The 22,428-nt window shown below is 40.7% G+C and overlaps 1 protein-coding gene across 1 annotated transcript in view; it reads right to left on the bottom strand.

Moving 5' to 3' along the window:
* aff2 (AF4/FMR2 family, member 2) overlaps window positions 1–16,012 on the bottom strand; it is a 197,982-nt gene extending 181,970 nt beyond the window's left edge. The window contains exon 1 of the mRNA XM_044127371.1: window positions 15,718–16,012. Coding sequence (XP_043983306.1) covers window positions 15,718–15,770 — 53 coding nt within the window. The 5' untranslated portion in view covers window positions 15,771–16,012. The remainder of the gene's footprint in view (window positions 1–15,717) is intronic.
* Between the last annotated feature and the right edge of the window lie 6,416 nt (window positions 16,013–22,428).

Below are 22,428 nucleotides of genomic sequence, written 5' to 3'. Positions count from 1 at the left end.
TGTTTTGTTCCGCTGGAGAGGCTCAAAAAGTTGGAGCAAAGGTTACAGAAAAAAAAATGCAAAAAAGAAAAAAATGTAATCTAAACATTTTCAAGCAATCTTTTATTTATTTATCAAAATTTTATCTGTTATTATTCTAAAATGTCACAAATTACTCACTAAAATGTAATTTGCCATTATTTGCTCATCTTTCTAATTGGCTGCCAGTTAAATTGATCAAGCTGCTTTGTTCCTCAAGCTAGCATAGCTAGCAAGTGAGAACTGGAAAAGTTTCTGACATAAAAAAAGACAAAAAGTATGCGTTTTTAAATCATAAGCCATCATTATAAAGTATGTATATATTAAAATAAGTTACTAAACTGTTATTTACCATGCTCCTCTTTCTGACTGGCTTTCAGTCAGATTTATCAAACTGCTTTCGCCGCAAGCTTAGCAAGGCTAGAAAGCAAGAATGGTAAACATTTCTGACATGACAAAGACTAAAAGAACCAGCCAAGACCCCCAAGAACTCCCAGCCAACTAAAATCAGATTGTATGAGGAAACATTTATGCTAAACAAATGTATTGTAGCTACTATGAATAAAAGTGGGAGAAAAAATTCTGAAAGTTAATGTTTCTTTATGGATTTTAGAGCATTGTCTGTGTGTTAGAAAAGGTGGCCTGGGTAGCAGCTCATGCTGTTTGGAGGAGTTTAAGAACCCTGAACTAGTGAACCAACAGTTCAATGGACCTTACCAAGCTCCGCCCACAACCGACCCACGTGACCGCAAGTCTCACAAATAAAACCTCGCGGTGCGTTGTTTCTATGCAAACATGACTCCATTAGTGCATCATTTCTACCGGGTTTTCACGATATATCAGCTACTACAATGGACAGAGGAACTAGCAAGTTCATGTCATCATCTGGGAGGAGGTTACTGGTTTTTCAGTCACAAGCTGGTTGCAAACCTGAGGCCAGCAGGTGTCAGTCAGTTATGGTAGATTTGAAATTTGGTTTGATGACCTCAATATGAGAAGCTACAGACTGATAGGAGGAACCAAAGAGCTCTGTTAAGGTAAAGAAGCCATTTGTTTGTTAAAATTTTATTAAATATATATAATATATAATATACGACGAACACACCATGACACACCACAGGATGATCGGTTACAAAATCACAAGCGACAATCTTAGAACATCATCGTTCTAAGATTGTCAAAAGGGAAAAATGTACGTGTGAACTAACGTGTCGTGTGAACTATTGCATCAGGTATTCGATGTGTCCATCTTCTCTATTTAAATCTAATGATTACTGAAGGTCAATATAGTATACAGACTTTATAATCTGCACTCTTTTGATTGAATGCAGTATTTATTTACACTTTGGTGTTTTCATTCCAGTACATTTTTGTTAATGGGGACTGAGAATCCATTTTATTATTATTTTTGGTTGTTTTGTTTATTTTATCAGTTGCAGTGTTAAGTGTTCTTTTGAAAATAAAGTGTAACTATCTTTGGCAGGAAATCACATGCATTATTACGTCATTTCCATTAAATCTGTGTACAAAGGTCTTCAAACAATAATATTATTTATTGCAATATTTTTGACAATTAATTGCTAAGCAAAATTTGTTATCGTGACAGGCCTACTACAACTAATAATAATTACTAATATAAACTAGTTAAATCTTTTTTCCATCATCCATGTATTATCTAGTCTGCACAAAATCTTTTTTTACTTTGGGAGGAAGCCGGAGCACCCGAAGAGAACCCATTAATGCACATGGAGAACATGCAAAACCCATGTATAAAGAACCAGGCCGGGATTCAAACCCAAGACTTTATTTGCTGCAAGGCAACAGTGCAATCACAAAGCAGAGGTTGAGCTCCAGAGAACAAAGGAGATGATGGCTGATTTCAGGAGGAACAAGATTAAATCAAACCCAATTTCCGTCAAATCTCCCAAGATCCAAAGACCCATCTTGGTCCAGTTGTCCAGATGAACACTGAGGGGCCCCCTGCTCTGCATGTTTTAGATGTGCCCGTATTTCAGAGCAGCTGATCCAAATGATTGCATTACCTGTTCTACAGGCATCAAGTACTGCAGAAGCCTGTTAATCACTCATAGATTCAAACCAGGTGTGTAGCAGCAGGGAAACACAGAAAACATGTAGGGCAGGGGGGAGGTCCAGTCTGTTGTCCAGAGAAATTGTTTCCTGGGACAGACATATTGTTCATTCTTCTCCCATCTAAAAACTCAACAAATGACTCAAGTTTGTTCTTCTTTCACGAGAAATTGTTTCCTGGGACAGATTTCCCTTCATGGTTCCAGTCTTCTAAAGCTGCTTTTGTTAAAGCAGAGGTTGAGTTTTTAGATGGGAGAAGATGATGGTTGTTGATCTGGACAACAGACTGGACCAAGACAAAACCAGGAGGACTGTGACCAATGTAACTTGTTGCCTCACATTGTGGGGCAACAAGATTTCTTTCTAAGACGCCTGCAGGAATGTTTCCCCGTTCCTGCAGGACGTCTTTTGTCTTTATTACATTGGTCACAGCCAGGTAAAATCGGTGTTCGGACCTTGGGAGATCTCAGGTACAGCTCTCTGACAGCGTGCGTCATGCCTTTAGAGGCTGCTTTCTCCAGACCACAGGATGAGTCCGAAGAAGAAACTTCCCCAACCAGGGAAGATTCTTCTTCGGACTCAACATAAAGGGAGGTTGAGTCCGAAGAAGAAACTTCCACAGCCGGGGAAGATTCTTCTTCGGACTCATCCTCTGGAGTTTGTTCGTACTCAATGTAAACTTCCCCAGCCGGGGAAGTTTCTTCTTCGGACTCAACCTTCTCAGTTTGGTTCCTCTCACTGTAAACTTCCCCAGCCGGGGAAGTTTCGTCTTTGGCCTCATCTTCTGGACTTCGGTTCTCTTCCCTGCTAACTTCCCCAGCCGGGGAAGTTTTGTCTTTGGGACAATCCATCGTCCTGTTAAAAAGATAAACGTCATATTCCACGTCATCTTCTTTAAAATCACTGGTGTCAAATTCGACACCAGGAAATATTCTTTTCACCACTTTCCTTATTCCCGTTGTGATTAAATAACCAGCTCCAAAAGAGAGCGGAAAAAACGCAGTTGCTGCCAAAAGTTTGTCCATTCTTACAATGCTGGTAAAATGTCGACCTAAATGTTCAAGAGCTGCTAGTGAACTATCTGATGCTTTGTGATGAAAGCATTCATAATCTCAGATGTCCTTTGATCTATGACATAGATGTATGTCATAGAAGTCGTCATAGCAACAATGACCTCACTGTAGTTCTGGGGGAAGGTCTTGCTTCTGGTCGTTGCTATGGAAACGGTCAGGTCAGTTCTGCAGGACTCAAACTATTAATCCTTTGCATCTGATTCACTTAATCATTTGAGGTGAATTATTAATCATGATGGATGATGGAAGTTTATATTTCAGGAGGCTAGAGATTAAAACAGGGATTTAATAGTCAAATATTAAGTTTAGATTGACAATGTTATATTAAAAACATTAATTTAAGTAGGTTTTTATCATTATATCAGGTTGATAAAAACCCCTGAACACAGCGATGGTTGATTGACTAGCTATACTTGATGCTATATTAATTATATATCATATAATTAATTGTATATTGATTAACATACTAATATATTCATATTGCTATTATCAATAATTATTACTACTACTACTACTACTTCTTAGGCCTGTCGCGATAAACGATAAATCAATTAATTGGATAAATTAAAACTATCAACGTCATTTTAATTATCGGCTTTATCGTCTCTTCCGGCCTTTTTCCTCTTTCTATGGACCTTACCAAGCTCCGCCCACAATCGACCCACGTGACCGCAAGTCTCACAAACAAAGCCTCGTAGCGCGTTGTTTCTATGTAAACATGACTTGATTAGTGCATAATTTCTACCGGATTTCCACGATATATCAGCTACTACAATGGACAGAGGAACTAACAAGTTCATGTCATCATCTGGGAGGAGGTTACTAGTTTTTCAGTCACAAGCTGGTTGTAAACCTGAGGCCAGCAGGTGTCAGTCAGTTATGGTAGATCTGAAATTTGGTTTGATGACCTCAATATGAGAAGCTACAGACTGATAGGAGGAACCAAAGAGCTCTGTTAAGGTAAAAAAGCCATTTGTTTGTTAAAATTTTATTAAATATATTTGTTCTATTTGATGTTTGTTGTGAATGACATATACTCATAAACGAAGGAGGTAATGAGTCCAACGTTTATAAACTACAGCGGCTGTAATGAGCCACAGCAAAGGTAAACAAAGGTAAAATAACCCGAACAGGAGATCAACTCAAAACCACTCGTACGTTTTTACTCTGTTAACATTATAAATGTTTTTGTGCTCTCATTTGTTGTTGTTTTTATCATTACTGGATTATTGTGTCACATCATGTGACCTGTCTAATTTAAGACACTCATGTACAATAAAGGGTGTGTCCTTCAAACAAAGAGGGTTCAACAAGAAAGCCACAACCTGTGTGAGTCTCATGCTGTCACGTTGAACGCTGTGCCGAAGAGTGACTCTGCTAACATACTCTCTCTCTCTCTGTAGTTTAAGCACACCTGTTACCGTGGCAACCGCCTGCGCCCCGCAAGACGAGCAAAGATTACGTTAAAAACATAACATTCAGTCCGTTACGATATCAAGTTTCCAGGCTTGATATTTATTTCTCGATTATTAATCAGCGCTTCCCTGAACACAGCGATGGTTGATTGACTAGCTGTACTTGGTGCTAGAGTGGCTAACATGAAGAACAGTTTAGTCCAAAGCCTTTTCTGCTAAAATAAAATCTTTAGTGTGTGTCAGATACAGTACACGTTGCATATTGATCTGTTTAGCTAACGTTAGACTGTGTAGCAGACAGGCTTCAAGGTGTAGAAGTTGTATCAGTGCTGCTATTACGCTGTACTTAGCTAACGGGAAGCGTGTGTTTGTGAGACGGCCACGCACGTGACCACGTTGAATGGGCATCAGCCAATGAAAAGCGGCCCCTGTGAGTTAAAAGCGTAGGTGGGAAAAATACATCAGGACGACTTTTAGTCACAAATATGGCTTTAATGGAAAAGCTATTATTTTAAAAAAGCTACAGGATGTATTTTTATTTTTTTTTTTTGCTACAATGCTTGTCCATGTTAACCACGTGGAAGACGGCGCTCTTATCAGATACTGGAGCCTTAAGTGGCTCTTTCTCAACGGGTCTCAGTGACACTGCTGAAACCATGAAGAACCAAATGATGTTTTTAAATATAGATATAAGAAGAAATACAGCTTTTAGCCGCTCTCTCAAGCTCTTTCATGGAATAATTGCATTATATTTCCATGACACAATAACACTAAAAGTGTGGGTGATATTTTTCTTCTTTTCAAGATTTTTTGGTTTTATTTTAAACCCCAGAAAAAAAAAGAATTAAAACAATGGTTCTTTAAAAATGACAAACTTTTTATAGGAGATATTTATCAAAAAATTATAAGTAGAGCTTTTTCATGGCTCTAAGTAAGTTTTCTGTAGCTCAACTGAGTGCCAAACGGCTCTGTGGACCCCTGCTCTAAACACACCGTCTCACACTGAAACATGGTGGGGGCAGCATCATGCTGTGGTATCAGTTTCCTTCAACAAAACACCAAAAAGCAGCTTAGAGTTGACAGGAAGATTAGTGAGAGGGAAAAAGAACAGTCACTACTTTCATCAAAACATCCATCCACATGGGAGCCACTGATGAAAATAACTATTTGCAGCTGCACCTCTCCCCGTTTACATGTAATCAGATATCCTAATTAAAACCAAACCATCAGGTTTTGTTTTTTGTTTGTTTGTTTTGTGCTTTTGTTCAGCACCACGGACAGCGCCGACTTCCTCCCGGCGGACAGACTCCCGGTTAGCCGACCTGGTTCACACCTGCTGGCAGAGCCGACACTTTGTGTCGCAGCGGCGATGTGAGACCAAATTGACTTTTTGTACCCCTCTCCCTCCATCTCCAGATGGAGAGGCCTTCGGTTTGTGTTGTCTGCCGTAGCGCGGGGGGTGTGAAGTACCTTCGCGAGCTTCACAGCGGCGCCGTGAATGATTCCGCGCGCTCATTGAGCCCACACGTGCGACTGAGTCGACCGAGAGGTGGGAGAGTTTACAGGAGTTGAATAATGGGAGTGTGAGGAAAAGGAAGGTTGAATGAATTGAATCTCCTCTTCTCCTGCGCTTCATTCAGACAATTCAAACTGGGAGGACTTGGAATTCGTTTTTATTTTTTCCCCGAGCCGAATCAAATCAAACACAGTGTGTGGGGAGAGGTGTGTGTGTGTGTTGGGGTGTGTGTGTGGGGAAGGGGGAGGGGGGGGCAGCAATAACAAATAATAGCAATCAGAGCGTCTTCCTGCAGATGTGAGCCTTCCCGGCTTCAAAACACGCAGCTGGATTCTTATCATTCCACGCTGACGAAATGTGTAATCAATTCTCTAATTAACTACTTAAATGGTTGAACCAATCACCATCAGCGTCAATTAACATTCAAAGCGATCTCCCTCGGATTCGGCGTGCCGTGATTAGCCCGGCTACATGATGGGCAATTACAGAGAGAGGAGCACGCAACGTTCACCGCAAGGCCCATTACAATCACGCACGCGGGGCCCTCAGATCTGCCAGCGCGACAATGAAGCGGAGAGGCACGGCAAGGATGGAGGAGGAGGAGGAGAGGAGGGAGGAAGAGTAACAAAGAGAAGAAGAGATGAAAGGGCATTTCTTCAGGAGGAGGAGGAGTCTTCGTGTGTTCGTTCAGATTTAACAAAGGCACGGGGAGCTTCCAGATTGTTTTCCTTCCTTCAAAGGGAAGTCTGATGTCAAACACCAGCCGCAACATCTATCGCTAGTGACAGACTTTTAATTCAAATCTGAGTGATCTCAGAGTGCATGTTGGCTTCGGTGCCTTTAAAATCCATTGTAAAGTTTAAGGAAAACATCAATTACATGTGGAGGAAATTCCTCCCCCCCACACTACTGCTTTCTTTCTTGTAATCTTGAACAGTTGAGTCCACTCGGACCTTTATTAGAGCCGAGTCGCCAGCGACATCAAAGCCGTGGTTGGCCACTGGTAAAGTGAAGAAAAAGAAGCGCTTTCATTGGTTCGCTTCATTTGTCTGGCCTGGGCGATCAACGAAAAGTGAAATTCTTTTTATCACTTTGACTTGGCAGCCATGTTGACAGGGAAAGGGGCGCTCGACCTAAATTTGGCTTTGCTCTTTATGAATTTCCTTCTGGCCACGCAGCTTACGTTGCTGTAGTACCCACAGCCTCTCTTTAAGAAACACCAAAGATGGACTCCACAAACAGCTGTTAGCACATTGGGGGCAGAAATAAAGACTTTCCCTGTCTACTCACAGATGAATCTCCTTAATCCCCTGCTAAGTGTAAGAAATGAGAAATATCAGAGTTTGTTGACTGGGAACCCCAACAAACTTTTCTAATGCGGACAGAAACGGTTTGACTAGCAGAAGAGAGTGTCCCATGAAAATCAAATATCGGCATTAAGCTAGCAAAGTTATTGTGTCTGTGTGCGGTCAACGCAAACAGCTAGGCTAATTCACAAGCTAATATCAGCAAGCATCAAAATGTTGACAAAAAGTAAATATTCGGATCGATTCCTTCACAAGTACAAATGAAGCCGTGGTTTTGCTTCTTTAAGAAAATAGCAGCAAGTGGTTTTCCTTTTTGACATCTGTACACAGTTTAAAAAAAAAAAAACACATGAAAACAATAAATTTACAATGTAAGAGTTCACCAGAATACATAGTTAAAAAAATTCAACATGCTCCAAACATGTTCTGCATATTGAACATCTGGGTCACCTGATGTCACAATGGGTTTAAACCAAAGACACGTAGCTACTAGTAAGTACAACAAAGGACAAGCAACTATGGATAGATTCCAATGTGGATTTTGAAGCACTTTTATCAAGTCTAGCAGATTTTTGCCTCGGGATATAGCTCTAACAACAACAGATGCGAGGGCGAGGATGTGTTTGAAGTTCCATGGTAACACATGATGGATGCTAACTAGAGGCTGAAACAAGCAGTGACACTGATAATGGTTAGATTCCATTTTGACGGGTGTTTTTCTGGTTGATTTCATTGAATGTTACCAACGCATAAGGGATAATGAACCATGTCAAAAACTCACAATGAGTTCACTTTATGCCAATAGCCTCCACAGCCACCAGGCTTCAATCAAACACAGTACTGTTATGCTACAGTGGAAGCAGAGAGTAGCATGCTAAAAGTGAAGCTAACCAATCGTTTTGTGATTTCTTGTAGGCCAAACCTCCGAGCTTTAGACATTGTGTTAAACATGCGCATTGTGTTAAACTACCTAGCAGCAAAAGAAAATTGATAAGCTGAAATACTTAGCCACAATGCTACTTGACACGCTATTGGCTGGCATTTACACAAGGCACCTTTTATTTTCCTAGGTCCTGATTGGCTGCACCCCAAAAGTGGAGATAAGGCAGAAAGTGGGTGTTAGTGCCAAGACAGTTTCCACTGTGTTTATTAATGGATCTTAAAGTATATTTGGTGTTCAAACCATTAAAATAGGCAGTTTTGATAGTTTCTAGAGGGTTTGTGGAGTATTAACAGATTTCAGCTCTTCATGTGCGTTTGTGATCCCTTTGGTCCTTTTTCCTCTTCCACACTGCTCTCCCTCTCTGCCTGTTTCCTGTTTTATGACTGCAAATGAAGCCCCCTACTGCCACAAAATTAGGAAAGTTATTAAAGTAGAAACCAGCAAGAAAACGAACAGTTCAGTCTAGAAAAATAAGTTCCAAAATCTGTCAGTGAAACTAGAACTTTTTTTTTTCCCATCAAGAGCGGTCCTACCCTGTTTGGTGCGTTGGGCAAACAACTTCCTCCCCCGCAACAACACCCTGTTCTAAATCCCCTTGTGCCATCGCAGACACCAAGTTTTTTTATTTTCTCTTGAAAAATGTGGAGCAAAGTAGCATAACAATATAAACACACGTAGCAAGACACAAACAAACTGTATATCATAAAGTTAAAATAAAATAAGGCATTTGCAAACTGAATTACGAAATTATGTGTATTATTGCGGTTCCAGAAGCTCATGCCACCCAAATGAGATGCAGCCCTGAGCAGCTGCCCACATCACTCATGTCAGAAACTGCTACTCCTTTTTATCAAACATTAAGAAATCTTTAACTTAATGATTACTCCTATTTCTTCCTGAAAAGTTACCTGTAAGTTAGTTTGATATTATTTCAAGTGTACTAAGATATTTGCTCTATAAACTAGACGAAACAAATACTTGGAATAACTACTTTGATGTCATACATGTTTTCATTCTTGTCTTCTATTTTAGGCCTCAAACTACCTCAGAATGTCATCGACATCCTCATACCGTCGCGTTGGGCCAACCCTCATTTCATAACCGTCTTCTTGCGGGGAGCCAGACGTTCTCCAGAATTGGTCTCGAGGGACGTCTTTTTCCAAGGGGGTCTTTTAATGACGATTTCCCTCAGCTGCTTTTTGTCGCATGTCAACTAACGGCTCGATTCGCCAAATCGAGGCATCCCAAGTCATCATCTCCTCCTTTCATTTTACACATGCGCTCCACCTCTCACGGTGTCTGCTGCCGAACACAGCCTTTGTCAGACCGAGCCCCCGCGACAGCCGAGGCGTGATGGAGCGTTGGCAGCGGGAGGGCGACATGCGTACACACCCCGAGCGTGTAGCCGAGCCCCGAGCAGCTCCTCTCCACCGGCGGGGGGTTAAGTACCTTGCTCCAGGGCACTTCCATCACGACCGCTGAGGGACAACAGCGTGTGTCGGTGCTGCTGCTGCTCAGACTCTCTCTGCCCCACTGGATCAGGAGTCCAAGACAAGCTCTGTGGTTGTCAAGTTATTTTGTCCCCGCTGAACTGTAGAGGTCGGCTCTTTTCAGACCACGCCACCTACGATCCGCAGCATGCAGTGGAGCAGCTGGTTATGTGGTGATATTAAGAGACATTTTTAAGATTTTTCAGTCGGGACATCGTCTTGTCTTGCGCTCGAACATTCCCCTGAGGCCATAAATGAGCCGATAATCATTTAGGCCGAGGTCATTATTGCCAACTAAACGAAAACTGAAGTTAACTGAAGAATACATTTTTGTCAACTGAAATATATAAAAATGGGGAAAAACTGGGGGTGCACCTATTTGTTGGTTTCCGTAATTTTGCCAATTTCCGTCATTTCGAACGATACTTACAAGGGGAGCTGACCTTACCCACTGATCTTATCTACCTCAGCGAAGCTCTAAAAGTCAGCCACTGTCCTCTTCTGCTCTGCTGTGACAGGTTTGACTGTTAGCCCCGCCCACCAGGTCATGTCTGCATGTTTGCATTAAACAATAATCACACCACCGTTGCCAAATCAGCAACTTTCTTGCTATTTTTAGTGGCATTGCAGACAAAAATATTGGTTTCAGCCAAAATTGGAATCGGCTCGCTAGACTTTTTGTAAGATTGGTAATTGGCCAGAAAACTGCAATCTGTGCAATCCCTGGGAAAAACTATAACTAACTGGAACTATTCTGTGCTTTAATGAAACTAACTAAAAGATACTGAAATTATATAAGAGCCCTTGTTTTTGTGTTTATGAATCTATTAGCCTTTGTGACATTGATTTCAGCTGTTGGAATATTACGGCGCTTATGCTAGTCCGCAAAATGGCGACAGAAAAATTAGGAAACGCCAGAGTGAGTTGGTTGATCCAGAATAATTAAATAAATTTTTTGAAGATGAAATTTTCCTTTGAAGATGTATTTACCAGTCGATGTATTCATCACGATATAATACTTTTTGAATTCTGTGTCCAAAAATGAACCAAAGTATGAAAAAACTAAAACCACTACTATAGCTAATAAAAGATTAAACTACGACGGAACAATATTTAACTAATAAAAACTAGCAAACACGCTGAAAACTAATTAAAACTAACTGAATTAGACACAAAATGAAACTCTTAATGGAAAACCTTGGACCACTACAACCCTGATTCAGACAGCTGCCATTCTCTTTCAACACAACTGATAAAAATGAACGACATACAAGTCTGGATGTTTTCTTTTCACCTGTAAGTTGAAAAGAAACGAAGCTCAGACCCAGGGAGAACGATGAGGCCCCCCCACATTACACTTTTACTTTGATCTCAAATGTTTTGAATGATTTGAAACAAGGAAATGCCTTCTTGTCACCTTCTATTCAGCGCTCCAAGACAGACTTATTAGATTCAGACTAGTACTGATTTTATAGGAATCATAAAAGAAAAATATGAAGCGCCTTGCAAAAATATGCACAATTGTGAAAGCAAAAGGATGGATGGAGGATTTCTACTTTTTTCTCTCTGAACAAATAGATGAAATGTAAAAGCTTGCTACTGTATTCAATATTCCCTTTTTCTTTAATCCCCCTAAATAAAATCCAGTAGTCATTTGTCTTTACAAGTCTAATGATTTACAGCCCAACTGTCTGTGATTTATTCTTCATATAAAGCATGGCTATTTAAATGTGTGACCTGTGACAACAAATAAACAGCATCCAGAACACAAGTGGCTGATGCAGCTGGTCAATTTTTTCTATATACAGTCATTAAAACACAAAATGAAGTCGGTTGGGAATCGTGTCAAAGTAAATGGATATACCGGAGCATTATTTTTCGCAAACTGTAATACGAGAGACCCTAAATCTCCGTTTTCCATAAAAACATCCTGTTAGAGCAAATCGGAACTAAATATATTTTTAGGCACAATTGAGAAACTACAACAGAAAAAAGAAAAAGTCAAGATGGAATCTGAAACTAAAGTATCGGTCTTAGCCCGCTGGTACTGATTTGATACTGATACCGACTTAGTGTCAATATTATCGATATTTTAGATCGAACTGCTCACCTCTAGTTCAGATCAAAGTTAAACTATGTTCAGCTATTGGAGTGACCTAGTCAAAGTTCAGACCTACATCCAAAAGAGAATGTGTTGCACGACTTGACAATGCATGCGCTCTCCATCCATGAGACTGAGCTGTTCTGCTAACAAACATTTTAGCCAGTAGGTAGGAACACACTGTGAATATAACAATATTTCATCTGCTGTTACGATGCTTTAAAACATGTGTGACCTTTAAAAGTAACATATTGCAGTGGGACTCCTGAGTATATTCTGGGCTTCCAAAGTGTGAATAGCCAACAAAAAGTCTTTCCAGAGAGTCATTTTCTATATTTTTTTTCTAATTTTGCAAAAAGAACATATTAGAAAGATGTTGTCCATCCATTAATCTGTTATAACTACAGCATATAACTTTTGTTTTAAAAAATGGTTGTTCATTCAAATTATCACCATATTGTGACAGTATACAGCACATAAACTGTGAAAAGAAAAATCAAGCTCATCTATCTCCTCCCAATGCTAACTAGAAACAACTACTCAGAGCCAGGAGGCGGGTCTTAGCGCTGTCAATCATGCTTGTATTTACACAGTTCACAATGCTAAAGCTGGCCCACCACAAAATATCTAGCTGGTATGACTAGCTAGCATATGCATAATGGTAGCATAATGGTACATAAAGATAAACGTATGACACAAGATACACATTTTTTTCTCTAATGGTAAGTTTTCTCCATTAGCACATTAAGCAGCGCGTACACGAGCATGACTGACAGCGCTAAGATGCTCCTCCCTGTGCTGATTGGTTGTTTTTGACTGACAGACTGCTATAGCAGCTCAGTGAAGAAGTGGGGGAACTTGATTTGTTTATTTATTTATTTTTTTTACCAGAATATCTGTCTCTTCACTTTCTGTCACAACATTGAGAAAGAAAAAAAAAGCTTCTTTTTTTTTTAAAAGCGACATACTGCAGCTTTAACAGAGCCGCAGAAAAAGACCTGCAGCTGGGATTGTTTCCATTGAAAGCTGTTGACTCATATGTGGCCGAATATACAAATCCACCCAACACTTCTTAAAAATATTTTATACAAATCTCTTGATTTTAAAAGTTGAAACATTGCTATGGTTCCGTTTTCAAGCTACCAGACGAACGTTTGCCTCCACCGGGCCGATTCAGGAAGCTATGTGGAAATATTCTGTCTCTATATATGTGTGTGAATGCGAGATGTGTGAAGCTGATGGCTCTTTTATTGCGGCGGCTCTCTCAGGCGGGTTAGCAGCGTACCATAAAGACCCCGGTCGACTTTGCGCCACCATCTGCTGAGCTGTGATGAGCCCTCTGCTGCAGACAGTGATGAGACCATTAGAAAGCACCGACTCGCAGCAGCTCCACCGGACACACTGCGCTTCCTCTTCATGGAGAAATATGGAAGGAGAAACCTGCCCGGCGCAACCAGAACAACGGCCGACGTGTGCCGAGAATTCAAAACAGTCAGCTTCAATAAGAAGAAAGACAAAAAAAAGAAAAAAAAAAAAGTGAATCCCGCAGAGAAACAGAGATTCGTCTGGCGCATTTTGAGCGCCTGCAGTTACTGCAGCACGTTTGGGCCTCCGGAGCGAGGAAGCCTGGAGAGAAAGTGCTTCTCTCCATGTGGGTCTTTGTTCTTACGTCCTCTGCTGTGCACAAAATGACTCGGCGGAGCAGCAGGCGACGCGAGGTTGTTTGAGAGTGGGACATCTTTTTCTCCGGCGATGCTCTGACTAATGCTGTTTTTGAAAGTTCAAAGGTCAGCACACATGTGGAATATCTGCAGTGAACTAAAGAGCCTGCTGCCGTACAGGCAGCAGATTTAACAGGTTGCTGGTGTTCGATTGTCTGAGGGTCCAACAAAGTCTGGAATTTGATTTTGGTCTTTTCTACGTACGGAGGGGAGGAAAGACTTCCTTCCTTATTTCCCATATTTGTTCTCTTGTCTTTTAGTTTTTCCTTTTTCTTTCTTTGCTCTTCCTTCTTCTGTACTTTGCCTTTCTTGTATCCATACACAAATATATATGTATTCCTTTCTTTATTCCACATCTTTCATGTTATTCTATTCTATCCTTCTTTTGTTTCCTTATATCCCTCCCTGACATATTTCCTTCTGTTTTCATCTCTTGTCTTCCTTTTTTCCTTTCTTTGCTCTTCCTTTTCCTATACTTCCTTGTTCCCATTTATCTTTCATCCTTTCTTCCATATTTCATTTTATTTCATCTGCATCCCTTAAGTTCATTTTTCCTTCCAGTTCATTTTCCTCCCTTCCTTATTTTCTTTTTTTCTTCATTCCTTTCTGTGCTCCTTTGTCTTTCTTTCTGTTTCCTTTTGTCTCATCTTTCCTTCCTTTTTTCTTGGATTTGTTTTCTTTCTTCATGCTACCTTCTTCTGTACTTTTCCTTCCTTGTATATTTTTTTCTTTCATCCTTCCTTCCATATTTCCTTCTTTATTTTCCTTCTACTTCCTTTTTCTTCCCTCCCTTCATATCTTTCTTTCCATATTTCATTGTTTTCCCTTTTTTTCTTGAATTGTTTATCTTTGCTTCTTCCTCTCTACTTTCCTTTTCTTATTTACATTTATCCTCAAGTCTTCCACATTCTCTTCTTTTCTTCCCATCATTCCTTTTCTTTTTCCTCCCTTCCTAGTTTTCTTTTGTCATTCTTCCCTTTATTGTAAGTTTCTTTGCTGAATTCCTTCATCCATCTCTCTTTCATTAGTTAATATTATCTTGTCTTCCTCCCTCTTCCTAGTTTTTTCTTCATTCATTCGTTCCTCTTTTCCTTCCATTTTTTGGTTTCTTTCTTACCTTCCTTGCCTCCTTCCAATGGTTTTAGAGTGTTTGGTCCATTTGAACTGTTAAAGTCCTCTATGAATTTACTGCAATTATCTCTGTAGATGCCAGACTTTACACAACCAAACATGAACAGAGAACTCTGGAACTCTGGGAATTTGGGTCTGGAAAACTGCAGGAACCCAGCGGTTCTCAGAGACTGTGGGGTCTCACCAGCAGCAGGCGAAGTGAGTGTCTCCCTTCCACGCAGTGTGATAAAGACCAAACCAATCTAATTTGGGGTATTTAATAACAGCCTAACAGTGATGCATAAGCAACACATGGAGGTGCCATAAATCACCCCGGCCCGATTTCACTCTGTCATTAAGCCTTCACGGCTGCGCGTGGAAGAGAGGCATCCCATAAATCACAACAACACCTGTGGTGCACCAGCTCACCAATCAGCCACAAATCTGAACGCGGGATTATCACTATTAATTACCGAAGGGCTGAACCGTAATAAACAGCTAATTAACAAACTTGAGAGAGGATGCGCTTCCTTTTCATCAGTCATTCGCCTCGGCTCACGTCCGCATCCCCCTCTCCTCTCCTTCCACCTGATGTCACAAATGAAGGCACCGCGCGCGGAGCGTAGCGGAGCCCGGGCGTCGCGCTCGCGCCTCCCCGGTCGGGGCTCCGCCGGTAACAACGCCAGCTCGGACGGTGACACAACAAAGACGGTCTGTGCGCGGTTCTCTCTCTCACCCCACACACACACCACCTGCCCTGCCTCTCTCTCTCCCTCCCGGCGAACACTTTCACTCCTCTACCTTCACAAAAAAAAAAAAATCACAAAATAACACAAACTCGCCTCCGACCTCCAGCGTCCACTCATCCCGCACTCAACAGGGAACACGCACAGATGCACAGAGGAAATCAAAACAAAGCGGCGTGCGGGACTCACCACGGCTGCTCCAGCTCCCAGTCCCTGAAAAAGTCTAATTCAAAGAGGTCCATCGCCGCTTCGGCCGCTGCTGTCGATGGTTAGAATCCCAAAGCCGGTGCTACGTGGTTCTACATGAGCTGCTGCTGGTGTTGAGTGCGTGTGTGTGTGTGAGAGAGGGAGAGAGAGAGAGAGAAAGAGAGGGAGAAGAGACAAGCGGCTGCCGCTGCCAGGAAGCTGCTACGTGGTCGAAGAGAGCTGACAGCCAGGCAGAGGTGGAGGGAGGGAGAATACACACACACACACACACACACTCTCTCTCTCACACACACACACATGCTCCACACACAGGCATACTGAGATAGTCACCGGGAAAAAAATGAGCTTCTTTTATAACAAGGTTTATATAACACTCATTTTGCAAAGATACAACTTCCTGAACTCCTCAGGGGGGGAAAAAAAGTGTAAACATCTGAAGCAGAGTGAGCATCGGAGAAATAAATATAATGAACACATTTTAGAAATTTGCAAGGCATGCATGCATGAAGGAGCTGCTGTCATTACGTTAATCCTAACAAAATGACTTGAGAAGAATTTTTCAATGCTTTTACTGCACATCTCACCAACGGATTGCTATGATACCCCGAAATGAAATCTGGCGCCATCAGTTTGTCTTCAAAAGTCTCCTCTTTAGGAAGCAGATTTCACCTGTGTCATTTAATCTCGGTGTAAATCCATCTGTTCTGTCAAAGACTCAGAGGTTTGTTGGAGAACAAGGTTCTAGGTAGGACTGCACTGATTTTATCAGTGAACCAATTTATCATTGCCGATTTTCTTCATTTTGAGAAATCGGTTTATATGTATACTTACTTTCTCTTTTGCTCTCCTGTTAGAGACGTTTGAGTGACAGATCAGCCAATCAGGTCATGTCTGTACGTTTGCAGTTAACAACAGTCACCCCACTGTTGCAACTGAGTGACTTTCTTGCTATATTTACTGACATTTCTGACAAAAAAAAATTATTGGTAGGCCTATCAGCCAAAATCGGAATTGGCAGGTCAGGCTTTGGTTGGTAATCTGAAATCGGCCAGAAAACCGCAATCTGTGCAGCCCTCGTTCTAGGACATAAACAATCTCCCAGGGTTTGGACATCCACCCACCGAGAAATGATCCTCCAACTGAACTGAAAGTTCAAGCAAGACCGGGTTTTAATTAAATAAGGTGAATTTCTGTCAACTACTAGTGGTGGTAGAAAGACAAAATCCTTCTTAAGCCATTGGAACAGAGCAAACATGCTCAAGAAGTTGTTTATCGGATGATATCCAACTCCCTTGTTTAGGAGTTTATGTTATAGGACCGTCAAACAAAGCAAAAGCAAAAGCTCAATTAGTAACAGTAGATGCTATGGCACTTCCGGTGTCAGCTGCCTTCAAGTAAATTCAATTAAACCAATAACATCCTCATTTTAAAAAGAATTATTCACTAACAAGTGATATAATTCACACGTTTTCCGAAAACCGGCATCGGCATTCCCCAAAACAGCGGCAGCAGCCGTGGCAGCTCAAGAAACCCTGAGCAGCAACCACCGGAAAGCTTCCACGGCTAACACCGGAAGTGCCTTTACTACCTCACACTGCTAGCTCAATGAGAACGGCGTTCTGACGATTTGTGCCACCTCGTCAGATTGAAATAAAGTTTACCGTAACAAAACGTCCACAGATAGGGTGTATTGATAAGAAATCTGCTGAGTAAAAGCAAGCTGTTACGCTTTATCGGTGTACGCATGCGCATTGTCAAAAGGTAGAACGGATTGTTGGGTAGCACAGACAGTCAGAACACCTGCGGTCATGAGGACGGAAAGCGCAACAACCGGTTTTAGCAGTTTTCCAGAGTTGTAAGTGTTTTTTAATTTTTTTATTTCTTTAGACAAGTTGAACAAACATCTCACCAGTTGCAGGTTCTTTGTCAGGGTCGCTGCATTAATGGACAGCCAGAAACGTAGATTTGAAGCTGCCTATCTTAATAATCATTTTTTTAAAAAAAAAGCTCCCCGATTTCTTCTTCTTCTGTTTTATGGCGGTTGACAGACCACATTTAGTTGTGCATTACCGCCACCTATTGAACCGGAGTGTGGCAAGGAGATAAACAGGAGGGGAAAAACAACATAATACCTGCTTAAATGTTATTTTCCAAAGGTACTTTTAATCTGATAAACTAGATAAACTGTATAGAAATCAATGAGTCATCGGCGAACCAATGGGTTTGCCCTGATTCTGTTCTCAAGTTGATATTTGGTAAACATTTATTCATTTACAATTTTGTTGTCAAAACGGTTTTATTGAGGGATCAGACATGAACATTGAAATGCCAACAATATAAATTTGTCCTCTTTTTTCTTTTGTGAACATAAAAAGTAAGAAAGACAATACAAAAGCAAAACAGGAATCTTCCCATGACCCATCCACCCACCTTTCCCTCAGTCTTATATCTTATTGCACCGAGGCTCAAATCAAACACTCTTCAAATAGAGACGCCTGCCAAGTTTTATTGAATCGTTTTAAGTTGTTTACTAATGAGAACCGTATTCTTTCCAAATGAGAGAGCCTTACCAGTTCCTCCAGCCACAATTTAACTATTTTTTTTCTCCCGAAACATCAACACCTGCTCTTTTGCTACGATAAAGACACAAGACAATAGTTGTTGTTGTTGGCATTTATTAAATTGAGAAAGCTTAACAGAAACTCAGAGTACAATCAGAAGTGGGTCCAGCCTCAGCTCTGTATGGAGTATATCTGATGAAGTTTTGGATATGCCAGACCAACAATGGGGTTAATTTCCTTCTCCAGTAAGAATGGAGAAGCGTGGCTTCTTCAATATGGCATTTGTCACACAGTGGGGATGTGTTAGGGAAAATTTTATGTAACTTCCCCTTACAGTAATGAAGCCTGTGAATAATTTTTACATTGAATCAGACAGTGTCTAGAATTAGAGGAAGACTTGTGTATATTCTCTAAAGCAGCCTTCCAGAGTTCGTCACTTATCTCCGTTCCCAATTCCTGCTCCCAGCCTGGGTGGACGGCGAGGATCTGGATAATAACAAACTGTAAATCTGGGAGATTAGATGTCCTTCCCCACCACCCAGCTTAAAGAGTTTGTCAAATTCATTAGGTAATATATTCTCTAAATATAACATGTATTTTTTGACATATACCCTGACCTGTAGGTTTCTAAAATAATTGTGTTTATAGAGACCAAATTTGGCCTGAAGCTGAGAGAAAGAGGCAAAATTACCACCCACCAACAGGTCACCAATACTCCTGATACCTAAATCTTTCCATCATGTATAACCTGAATATAAAGTGGAAGGGACAAATGAGGGATTCCTTGGGATTCACTTTATGAAAGGATTCCTTGGTAATGAGGTAGATACAGACCCAATAGCAAACTGGGATTTTATAAAATACATACAGTACTGTGGATGATGCAGTTATTGTTGTAAGCCGTGTTATCTATAGTTGGTGGTGACAAAATAAGAGCACCAATTTCATGAGGGTTGCAGTCTTCCTTTTGCTTTGTGACCCACTTGGGTTGTGTAAAATTGTGATCTAGCCATATTGTAATAATGCGAAGGACACAAGAGTAAAAGTAGAATGAAAAATTTGGTAGGGCCAGTCCGCCCTCCAGTTTTGCCTGGTAAAGGTGAGCTTTGCTAATTCAGTGGGTTTTATAGTCCCATAGAAGTGGAATGATTATACATTCAACAACTATTAGGTAAAAAGATGGGAATGTTTTGATACAGACAAAGAATCTGAGGGAGAAAAAAACATTTTTATTGCATTAATTCTTCCCACCAGGGAAATGAGGAGAGATTTCCAAAACCGAATGTTATTTTGCAGTTTTACCACAAGGGGGAGGTAGCTTCATAAAGTGAATTAAAATCCCTAGCAATCTCTAATTAGCGTCAGCTCAGTCTTAGACCGAGTCTGAAAACCTGGCAAACTGAGAGATCGCAGGTCGGACAGTTGGGATAGTACACTGAAGGTTGGTTATGAACAGCAGGATATCATCCGCATACAAGAAAATTGTATTTATGCATTTACAATTTTATTCATTGATTAATTTGTCTATTTATTTGTTTATTACATCTGGTACAAAACTCTTCAAGTAAATGTTGAAATGCAAAATAAGCGAAACAAAAATTTGACTAAATGCAATACAACAGTACATGTTGGATGATTTGAATGTTATTTGTTCTTCCTTTGTCACTACATGAGTCACACTCACACATCAGTACTTTTATGGCTGATGCTCTTTTTTTATCCACTGTGAACTATTGATCTGTTAGATCACACAAAGCTAACTTCACAACAATGCCTGGCAAACCTGGCTCGCCTGTTTTATGCTCATTCGGTTGGCTTTACTGTGAGGTTTAGCTGAACACCAGCACTGCTGGACAGAAATTAAACATTTTCTTCCAGTAGACCAATCTATTCATAACATTGTAGTCAAATCTAACACTTTTACATATTTTCCCATGTTTCTAGAATCACCTGTTGATCATCACTGTTAGTCTGAATACTTTATAAAGAGTCATTAAGAAGAAGAAAAAAACAACAACAAGAGAGCCTTAGTACTCGTGACGGTGTTTGCAAGTTCAATTCCCAGCCTGGCGACATTTGCCGCATGTCTTCCCCCTTTCTCATTACCCTGTTGAACTACTTTCAAATAAAGGCCATTAGAGCCAACATAACCTTTTTTTAAAAAAAAAAACAAAAAACAAACATCTAATCTAGTTTGGGTCCAAAAAAACAAAAAAGGAAAATCTTTCGGTAACCCTCTCCCCAAAAATTGAGGCCCTGGGCTACTGCCCTAATAAGCTTACCGCATGTACCGCTTGTGTGTGTGTGTGTATGTTTTTTTGTTTTTTTTGGAGAATAGATAAAATATGGATGCTCTTTTTTAGGGTTATCAGAGTAGCAGGGGTATCTCTACGCAATCAATACTTTTGGAAGACATTGTGAATTTTTTTTTTTCCCAATCAAATTTGAAAAAATGTCTCTTCAACCCAGTTGCTGGGTAGCTATGTTTGAGTATGCAGTGAGTGAAATTCCTTGTCACCTCCTTCTCTGTCGTCTTTCCAAGCACATCGCTTTCCGTTCAGCTCAGCTGTGGCATTAACGTGATCAAACCATGCTCTCCATCGCACGTCTCCTGCACCACAAGCCCAGCGGCGGTGGCTTCTTCTTCTTTTTTGAAAACTGTCTACGCCAGGCTATGAATAAGGACAGAGCAGATGGTTGAAAGTTTCCACGCAGCGTGTGCAAGGTGTTGTCAACTGTTGCTCTCTCTCTCTCTTCCTCTCTCTCTCAGGTAGGTTTGGACCCCCTTTGATGATGGAGCACGGAGAGTCCAAACTGCACCGGAGAAAGGAAACATCCTGAGATGTGCTGTGTGTCTGTCTTTGTTTATCTTTCCTAGCGTGTTGCTGCGTTTTTTTTTTTTTTTGTGGTTTGGTCTGGGGCAACATGCCAGTATGAGTCTGCATCACAACCACCAAACAACAGCCTTGGTTGGAGGAGAGGAAAGGAGAGAGAGAGAGAGAGAGAGAGAGGCTGGGAATTTAAAACACTGGCTGCCATTCCTGTTATTGGCTGATTGTCTCAAAGTGCTGTTTCATATCGTCGACCAATTCCAGCCTCACAAATCACTGCACCATAAAAAACACCGCATCAAAATACGACCAATCTTAAAGGGTTTTAAGCACCTGCAGGAACATGGATATTGTGTGTGTGTGTGTGTGTGTGGGTGTGGGTGTGAGGGAGTCCAAAACTAGGTCAGACACTGAGAGACAGAATGACTAGAGAAAGAGAGAGAAAATGTGGGGGGAAGAAAATACACGATTTATGATTAAAACGGTTGTTGGATAACTTATTAGAGAAGTGGGTGATTTGAGGAGAATTTGTAAATAGGGACAAAAACAGAGAGATGAATACACTATTTGTTTGTATTTGTTTCCTCGCTCACAGCCTTCATCAACAGGGGGGCTGTTTGTTCAGATTTATTATTGTTCCTGTCTTTCTGTGGTAACGTTGAAGTTATACAGCAGTGCCAATAATTTCAACAACGATTCTGAGAGGCTATTTGAGTTATTTTTCTCTCACACACACACACACATGAAAACGAACATGAAATGATAAAATAGTCAGGAAGTACCAAGTTCTCAGCCTTGGGCTCATTATTCTTGCTGTGTATCTTGCAGAAGTAGAGAAGTGCATGTCATGAATTTTCAAAATGTACTCGGGCTTTCTTCGGGCTCCTCTTTCGGCTTCCTTGTGATGCCTTGTGGGAGGAGCGAGCACGGTGTCACAGTTCCCCCGTGTGGCTGAAAGTTAGTATTACACGTTGATAAAAATCTTAAATCTTTTTACCTAATGCTACTTTTAAGCAGACAGTTTGATTTTATTACTCAATGTTATTTTGGGGAAACGCTTTTTTATGAAGAAATGAGACTCTATTATGGACTTAATCAATATTATTAACTCGTATTATTATTCAGAGGCACAGAAAAGAAATTACAATTAGTCCTGGGAATTATGAACCCATTCAAAAATCAATTTCAAAATATGTTTAAGTTGCCCTTTCTATTTGCGAAAACACTGCAAAATTGAGTGTCTTTCCCACCCTAGACATTATGAATATATAGCCTTTTTTAAGCAAACTGTACTAAATTTT

Source organism: Gambusia affinis, linkage group LG09 (genome assembly GCF_019740435.1).
Source record: "Gambusia affinis linkage group LG09, SWU_Gaff_1.0, whole genome shotgun sequence".
In the NCBI taxonomy this organism is placed as follows: domain Eukaryota; kingdom Metazoa; phylum Chordata; class Actinopteri; order Cyprinodontiformes; family Poeciliidae; genus Gambusia; species Gambusia affinis.
The sequence above is the reverse complement of the archived record's forward strand: the minus strand, read 5'-3'. Positions and strand labels throughout refer to the sequence as shown.